The 10,000-nt window shown below is 38.4% G+C and overlaps 1 protein-coding gene across 3 annotated transcripts in view; it reads left to right on the forward strand.

Annotated features, from left to right (window-relative positions):
- dclk1a (doublecortin-like kinase 1a) overlaps positions 1–10,000 on the forward strand; it is a 150,831-nt gene that overhangs the window by 57,711 nt on the left and 83,120 nt on the right. For all 3 annotated transcript variants that reach the window (XM_061931330.1, XM_061931328.2, XM_061931329.2), the window contains exon 5: positions 8,434–8,541. In XM_061931330.1, the coding sequence (XP_061787314.1) occupies positions 8,434–8,541 (108 nt within the window). The remainder of the gene's footprint in view (positions 1–8,433; positions 8,542–10,000) is intronic.

Below are 10,000 nucleotides of genomic sequence, written 5' to 3' on the forward strand. Positions count from 1 at the left end.
GACTTCATCAGTGAATTTTCAGAGTTCGTTGCTGATTTAGTGACGCACGCCGACAATATAATCATAATGGGGGACTTTAATATCCATATGAATACCCCATCGGACCCTCAGTGCATGGCGCTCCAGACTATAATTGATAGCTGTGGTCTTACACAAATAATAAATGAACCTACGCATCGCAACGGAAATACGATAGATCTAGTGCTGGTCAGGGGTGTCACCACCTCCAAAGTTACGATACTCCCGTATACTAAAGTAATGTCCGATCATTACCTTATAAAATTCGAAGTTCTGACTCATTGTCAACAAACTAATAATAATAACTACTATAGCAGCCGCAACATTAATGCTGCCACAACGATGACTCTTGCTGGCCTACTGCCTTCGGTAATGGCACCATTCCCAAACTATGTCGGCTCTATTGATAACCTCACTAACAACTTTAACGACGCCCTGCGCGACACCATTGATAGTATAGCACCGCTAAAGCTTAAAAGAGCCCCTAAAAGGCGCACCCCATGGTTTACAGAAGAAACTAGAGCCCATAAATTATCATGTAGAAAGCTGGAACGCAAATGGCGCGCTACTAAACTTGAGGTTTTCCATCAAGCATGGAGTGATAGTTTAACAACTTATAAACACATGCTTACCCTAGCTAAAGCTAAATATTACTCAAATCTCATCCACCTCAACAAAAATGATCCGAAATTTTTGTTTAGTACAGTAGCATCGCTAACCCAACAAGGGACTCCTCCCAGTAGCTCCACCCACTCAGCAGATGATTTTATGAATTTCTTTAACAAGAAAATTGAACTCATTAGAAAGGAGATTAAAGACAATGCATCGCAGCTACAACTGGGTTCTATTACCACAGATACGACTGTATCTACGAAGGATACCGCCCTCCAAAATAGTTTCTCTCTCTTTGATGAAATAACATTAGAGGAATTGTTAAGATGTGTCAATGGGACAAAACAAACAACATGTTTACTTGACCCATTTCCTGGGAAACTTATTAAGGAGCTTTTTGTATTATTAGGTCCATCAGTGCTAAATATTATAAACTTATCACTCTCCTCTGGCACTGTTCCACTAGCATTCAAAAAAGCGGTTATTCATCCTTTGCTCAAAAGACCTAACCTCGATCCTGACCTCATGGTAAACTACCGGCCGGTGTCCCACCTTCCGTTTATCTCGAAAATCCTCGAAAAAATTGTCGCACAGCAGCTAAATGAACACTTGGTGTCTAACAATCTCTGTGAACCTTTTCAATCCGGTTTCAGGGCAAATCACTCTACGGAGACAGCCCTCGCAAAAATGACTAATGATCTACTGCTAACGATGGATTCTGATGCGTCATCTATGTTGCTGCTTCTTGATCTTAGCGCTGCTTTCGATACCGTCGATCATAATATTTTATTAGAGCGTATCAAAACACGTATTGGTATGTCAGACTTAGCCTTGTCGTGGTTTAACTCTTATCTTACTGACAGGATGCAATGCGTCTCCCATAACAATGTGACCTCGGACTATGTTAAGGTAACGTGCGGAGTCCCCCAAGGTTCGGTTCTTGGCCCTGCACTCTTTAGTATTTACATGCTGCCGCTAGGCGACATCATACGCAAATACGGTGTTAGCTTTCATTGTTATGCTGATGACACCCAACTCTACATGCCCCTAAAGCTGACCAACACGCCGGATTGTAGTCAGCTGGAGGCGTGTCTTAATGAAATTAAACAATGGATGTCCGCTAACTTCTTGCAACTCAACACTAAGAAAACGGAAATGCTGATTATCGGTCCTGCTAAACACCGACATTTATTTGATAATACCACCTTAACATTTGACAACCAAACAATTACACAAAGCGACTCAGTAAAGAATCTGGGTATTATCTTCGACCCAACTCTCTCGTTTGAGTCACACATTAAGAGTGTTACTAAAACGGCCTTCTTTCATCTCCGTAATATCGCTAAAATTCGTTCCATTTTGTCCACTAGCGACGCTGAGATCATTATTCATGCGTTCGTTACGTCTCGTCTCGATTACTGTAACGTATTATTTTCGGGTCTCCCTATGTCTAGCATTAAAAGATTACAGTTGGTACAAAATGCGGCTGCTAGACTTTTGACAAGAACAAGAAAGTTTGATCATATTACGCCTATACTGGCTCACCTGCACTGGCTTCCTGTGCACTTAAGATGCGACTTTAAGGTTTTACTACTTACGTATAAAATACTACACGGTCTAGCTCCAGCCTATCTTACCGATTGTATTGTACCATATGTCCCGGCAAGAAATCTGCGTTCAAAGAACTCCGGCTTATTAGTGATTCCCAGAGCCCAAAAAAAGTCTGCGGGCTGTCGAGCGTTTTCTATTCGGGCTCCAGCACTATGGAATGCCCTCCCGGTAACAGTTAGAGATGCTACCTCAGTAGAAACATTTAAGTCCCATCTCAAAACTCATTTGTATACTCTAGCCTTTGAATAGCCCCCCTTTTTTTAGACCAGTTGATCTGCCGTTTCTTTTCTTTTCTCCTCTGCTGCCCCCTATCCCTTGTGGAGGGGAAGACACACAGATCCGGTGGCCATGGATGGGGTGCTGGCTGTCCGGGGTCGGGACCCGGGGTGGACCGCTCGCCTGTATATTGGTTGGGAACATCTCTGCGCTGCTGACCCGTCTCCGCTCGGGATGGTCTCCTGCTGACCCCACTGTGGACTGGACTCTTACTGTTATGCTGGATCCACTATGGACTGGACTCTCACAATATTATGTTAGACCCACTCGACATCCATTGCATTCGGTCTCCCTAGAGGGGGGGGGTTACCCACATATGCGGTCCTCTCCAAGGTTTCTCATAGTCATTCACATCGACGTCCCACTGGGGTGAGTTTTTCCTTGCCCTTATGTGGGCTATACCGAGGATGTCGTTGTGGCTTGTGCAGCCCTTTGAGACACTTGTGATTTAGGGCTATATAAATAAACATTGATTGATTGATTGATTGATATATAGTGATATATATAGTGATATATAGTGATATATAGTGATATATATATAGTGGTATATAGTGATATATATAGTGATATAAAGTGATATATATATATATAGTGATATATAGTGATATATATAGTGATATATCCCGCGACCCCAAAGGGAATAAGCGGTAGAAAATGGATGGATGGATATAGTGATATATAGTGACATATATAGTGATGTATATAGTGATATATAGTGATATATATATAGTGATATATAGTGATATATATATAGTGATATATAGTGATATATATAGTGATATATAGTGATATATATAGTGATATATAGTGATATATATAGTGATATATAGTGATATATATAGTGATATATAGTGATATATATAGTGATATATAGTGATATATATAGTAATATATAATGATATATATAGTGATATCTATAGTGATATATAGTGATGTATATAGTGATATATAGTGATATATATAGTAATATATAATGATATATATAGTGATATCTATAGTGATATATAGTGATGTATATAGTGATATATAGTGATATATATAGTGATATATAGTGACATATATATAGTGATATATAGTAATATATATAGTGATATATATAGTGATATATAGTGACATATATAGTGATATATATAGTGATGTATAGTGATATATATAGTGATATATATAGTTATATATAGTGATATATATAGTGATTTATAGTGATTTATATAGTGATATCTAGTGATATATATATAGTGATATATATAGTGATTTATAGTGATATATATAGTGATTTATAGTGATGTATATAGTGATATATAGTGATATCGTTTTATCCAGCACATACTAGACATGCCCATATAAGTACGTCCTCAATCTGTGACATCACAAATGTCCCCCTGTTTGTTTTCATGGCGTTTGCAGGATTTCTGTGTTTGGAGTGTAAACACGTTTGCTTCTGTCGTCCATCTTTGCTATTTTATTTTTACGTGCCAACTGATAGCTGCTGGCCTCACCGCCGCCAGGTGGCTCCAGGACACCCGCTAGCCGCCGTCACCCCTCAGCGTGTCGCTGTCTGCCTCTTTAGCATTCTCACCCTCGCTTCCTTCCTTGTCCACGTCTGGCTGGAAAGCGGACGCCCAGTTGAGATTTCCGCCGCCATCCTCCAGTGTCTCGCTGGCAGCTGTGCTGTGTGTTGTGTGTGTCTGTGACGTCCAGCTGCTATCCCTCTAAGAGAGTCAGGGGTGTCCAAAGTGCGGTCCGCGGCCAACTTTTTACCGGCCCGTGGCACAATTTTTAGATAAAAGTGTTCCGGTCTGTGGAACGCTCTCCCTGACCACCTGAGGGCACCACAGACTGTGGATGCTTTTAAAAAAGGCTTAAAAACCCTTCTTTTTAAAAAAGCCTTTTTTTAGATGTATGCATGCTAGTTCTAGCTATTAGGCTGTTCTAGTTTTTTTTTAGTTTTTTTTTTAATTAGTTTTATTTTTTAATGCACTGTAGCACTTTGAGGTTGTTTGCTCAATGTAAAGTGCTTTTTACAAATAAAATCCATTATTATTATTATTATTATTAATAAAACCGAGGTAATTAGTTAGTATTGCAGCGACAAACTGTCTTATCTTTGGCACACATCAGATTTAAAATAGGATTTAGCGAAACATGAATGTAGCCAGGTCTTCATCTTTAGCACAATGAACAGTGGAGTGGATGCTGGGATTATGTTAATATACTCTTATCAGGATGTTTATGTACTGTTATTAGTATGTTAATGTACTGTTATTAGGATGTTAATATACTGTTATCAGGATCTTAATGTACTGTTATTAGTATGTTTATGTACTGTTATTATGATGTTAATGTACTGTTATTAGTATGTTAATGTACTGTTATTAGGATGTTAATATACTGTTATCAGGATGTTAATGTACTGTTATTAGGATGTTAATGTACTGTTATTAAGACTTTAATATACTGTTATTAGAATGTTAATATACTGTTATTATGATGTCAATGTACTGTTATCAGGATGTTTATGTACTGTTATTAGGATGTTTATGTACTGTTATTAAGATGTTAATGTACTGTTATTAGGATGTTAATGTACTGTTGTTAGGATGTTAATATACTGTTATTAGGATGTTAATGTACTGTTATTAGGATGTTAATATACTGTTATTAGGATGTTAATGTACTATTATTAGGATGTTAATATACTGTTATTATGATGTCAATGTACTGTTATCAGGATGTTTATGTACTGTTATTAGGATGTTAATGTACTGTTATTAGGATGTTTATGTACTGTTATTAGGATGTTAATATACTGTTATTATGATGTTAATGTTTGGTTATTAGGATGTTAATGTCTTGTTATTCGGAAGTTAGTGTACTGTTATTAGGATGTTTATGTACTGTTATTAGGATGTTAATGTACTATTATTAGGATGTTAATATACTGTTATTAGGATGTTAATATACTGTTATTAGGATGTTAATATACTGTTATCAGGATGTTAATGTACTATTATTAGGATGTTAATATACTGTTATTAGGATGTTAATATACTGTTATTAGGATGTTAATGTCCTGTTATTAGGATGTTTATGTACTGTTATTAGGATGTTAATATACTGTTATTAGGATATTAATATAATGTTTTTGTTCTACAGGATGTTAATATTTATTAGGATGTTAATGTACTGTAATGTCGTACAGGATGTTAGTATACCATTATTTTGTTGGATAAGAGATTAATATTTTGTTGTACATGAGGTTATTATACTGTTATTAGACGTTAATATACTGTTAATTTGTCATACACATATTAATGTACTGTTAAAATAAGTTAATATACAGTTACTGTGGTCCAGAATGTTAGTATACTGTTATTATAATGTTAATATACTGTTATTATAATGTTAGTATACTGTTATTATAATGTTATTATACTGTTATTATAATGTTATTATACTGTTATTAGAATGTTAATATACTGTTATTATAATGTTAATATACTGTTATTATGATGTTTATATACTGATATTAGAATGTTGATGTATTGTTATTATAATGTTAATATACTGTTATTAGGATGTTAATATACTGATATCTTGTTGTACAGTTTATTAAAGAGGGGCGGCGTGGCTCGGTTGGTAGAGCGGCTTGAGGGTTCCAGGTTCGATCCCCGCTTCCGCCATCTTAGTCCCTGCCGTTGTGTCCTTTAGCAAGACACTTTGCCCACCTGCTCCCAGTGCTATACATTTTGGTTAACGATAATGGCTTTGAGTCTCTAGAGAAAAGCGCTATATAAACTTCACTATAACAATTCACACTAGTGTTATTGTACAGCATGTTCATGTGGTGTTGTGTCGTACAGGATATTAGCATACTGTTATTTTGTCGTACAGGATATTAGTATATTGTTATCTTGTCGTACAGGATATTAGCATACTGTTATCTTGTCGTACAGGATATTAGTATACTGTTATCTTGTCGTACAGGATATTAGCATACTGTTATCTTGTCGTACAGGATATTAGTATACTGTTATCTTGTCGTACAGGATATTAGCATACTGTTATCTTGTCGTACAGGATATTAGTACACTGTTATCTTGTCGTACAGGATATTAACATACTGTTATCTTGTCGTACAGGATATTAGCATACTGTTATCTTGTCGTACAGGATATTAGTATACTGTTATCTTGTCGTACAGGATATTAGCATACTGTTATCTTGTCGTACAGGATATTAGTATATTGTTATCTTGTCGTACAGGATATTAGTATACTGTTATCTTGTCGTACAGGATATTAGTATGCTGTTATCTTGTCGTAGAGGATATTAGCATACTGTTATCTTGTCGTACAGGATATTAGTATACTGTTATCTTGTCGTACAGGATATTAGCATACTGTTATCTTGTCGTACAGGATATTAGCATACTGTTATCTTGTCGTACAGGATATTAACATACTGTTATCTTGTCGTACAGGATATTAGTATACTGTTATCTTGTCGTACAGGATATTAGCATACTGTTATCTTGTCGTCCAGGATATTAGCATACTGTTATCTTGTCGTCCAGGATATTAGCATACTGTTATCTTGTCGTACAGGATATTAACATACTGTTATCTTGTCGTACAGGATATTAGCATACTGTTATCTTGTCGTACAGGATATTAGCATACTGTTATCTTGTCGTACAGGATATTAGTATACTGTTATCTTGTCGTACAGGATATTAACATACTGTTATCTTGTCGTACAGGATATTAGTATACTGTTATCTTGTCGTACAGAATATTAGCACACTGTTATCTTGTCGTACAGGATATTAACATACTGTTATCTTGTCGTACATGATATTAACATACTGTTATCTTGTCGTACAGGATATTAACATACTGTTATCTTGTCGTACAGGATATTAGTATACTGTTATCTTGTCGTACAGGATATTAGCATACTGTTATCTTGTCGTACAGGATATTAGCATACTGTTATCTTGTCGTACAGGATATTAGTATACTGTTATCTTGTCGTACAGGATATTAGCATACTGTTATCTTGTCGTACAGGATATTAGCATACTGTTATCTTGTCGTACAGGATATTAACATACTGTTATCTTGTCGTACAGGATATTAGCATACTGTTATCTTGTCGTACAGGATATTAACATACTGTTATCTTGTCGTACAGGATATTAGCATACTGTTATCTTGTCGTACAGGATATTAGCATACTGTTATCTTGTCGTACAGGATATTAACATACTGTTATCTTGTCGTACAGGATATTAGCATACTGTTATCTTGTCGTACAGGATATTAGCATACTGTTATCTTGTCGTACAGGATATTAGCATACTGTTATCTTGTCGTACAGGATATTAGCATACTGTTATCTTGTCGTACAGGATATTAGCATACTGTTATCTTGTCGTACAGGATATTAACATACTGTTATCTTGTCGTACAGGATATTAGCATACTGTTATCTTGTCGTACAGGATATTAGCATACTGTTATCTTGTCGTACAGGATATTAGCATACTGTTATCTTGTCGTACAGGATATTAACATACTGTTATCTTGTCGTACAGGATATTAGCATACTGGTATCTTGTCGTACAGGATATGAATACATTGTAATATGTTCCAGTAGCAGCTGACACACTCACTGCGCTAACGAGCCGTAACGAGCGGCGAGCAGCTGCGTTTTTGGGGAGGCATCAGGCGGGCGTCACACGGCTCATTAATCACACATGTTTGTTTGCTAAATGTCACGCCTCGCTGACTCACCGCCGCCGCCGCGGCAAACAAAGCAATCACGTCTGCATTAGCGGCCCAAAGGTCAAGTCAGTAAAAAAATGTCAGAGAGATGGCGAGTGCTAACGTGCTAACGTGCTAAACTGTCCCGCAGAGTGTCGCATGATGAGGCCCATGAACTACGCCAAGATGTCCGCCTCTTGGACCCGGGGCTCCCCCAGGACTCTGATCCAGACCAGGCGCAGCAAGTCCCCCGCATCTGGTAAGAACCTGAATACTTGACCTGCTGGAGTTGGAGGGAAAAAAGATGATTATTCTTGTCCCGTCGTCCATTGTAGTCTTTTGCAGGTCTACAATCTTGCCCCTTAACCTCCCTATTAGTCCCGTCGTCCTTTGCAGTCTTGTGCAGGTCTACAATCGTGTCCCTTATCCTCCCTAACAGTCCTGTTGTCCATTGTAGTCTTGTACAGGTCTACAATCTGACTCCTTAACCTCCCTATTAGTCCTGTCGTCCATTGCAGTCTTGTGCAGGTCTACAATCGTGTCCCTTATCCTCCCTATTAGTCCTGTCGTCCAATCCAGTCTTGTGCAGGTCTATAATCTGTGTCCCTTATCCTCCCTATTAGTCCTGTCGTCCATTCCAGTCTTGTGCAGGTCTATAATCTGTGTCCCTTATCCTCCCTATTAGTCCTGTTGTCCATCGTAGTCTTGCGCAGGTCTACAATCGTGTCCCTTATCCTCCCTATTAGTCCTGTCGTCCAATCCAGTCTTGTGCAGGTCTATAATCTGTGTCCCTTATCCTCCCTATTAGTCCTGTCGTCCATTCCAGTCTTGTGCAGGTCTATAATCTGTGTCCCTTATCCTCCCTATTAGTCCTGTCGTCCAATCCAGTCTTGTGCAGGTCTATAATCTGTGTCCCTTAACCTCCCTATTAGTCCCGTCGTCCATTGCAGTCTTGTGCAGGTCTACAATCGTGTCCCTTATCCTCCCTATTAGTCCTGTCGTCCAATCCAGTCTTGTGCAGGTCTATAATCTGTGTCCCTTATCCTCCCTATTAGTCCTGTCGTCCATCGTAGTCTTGCGCAGGTCTACAATCGTGCCCCTTATCCTCCCTAACAGTCCTGTCATCCATGGTAGTCTTGCGCAGGTCTATAATCTGACCCCTTAAACTCCCTATTAGTCCTGTCGTCCATCGTAGTCTTGCGCAGGTCTACAATCGTGTCCCTTATCCTCCCTAACAGTCCTGTTGTCCATTGTTGTCTTGTGCAGATCTATAATCTGTGACCCTTTACCTCCCTAGTAGTCCCGTCGTCCTTTGCAGTCTTGTGCAGGTCTACAATCGTGGCCTTTATCCTCCCTAACAGTCCTGTTGTCCATTGTAGTCTTGTGCAGGTCTATAATCTGTGTCCCTTATCCTCCTTATTAGTCCTGTCTTCCATTCCAGTCTTGTGCAGGTCTATAATCTGTGTCCCTTATCCTCCCTATTAGTCCTGTCGTCCATTCCAGTCTTGTGCAGGTCTATAATCTGTGTCCCTTATCCTCCCTAACAGTCCTGTTGTCCATTGTAGTCTTGTGCAGGTCTATAATCTGTGTCCCTTATCCTCCCTATTAGTCCTGTCGTCCATTCCAGTCTTGTGCAGGTCTACAATTGTGTCCCTTATCCTCCCTATTAGTCTTTTCGTCCAATCCAGTCTTGTGCAGGTCTATAATCTGTGTCCCTT

This window comes from Nerophis lumbriciformis, linkage group LG37, assembly GCF_033978685.3.
Source record: "Nerophis lumbriciformis linkage group LG37, RoL_Nlum_v2.1, whole genome shotgun sequence".
NCBI lineage: Eukaryota > Metazoa > Chordata > Actinopteri > Syngnathiformes > Syngnathidae > Nerophis > Nerophis lumbriciformis.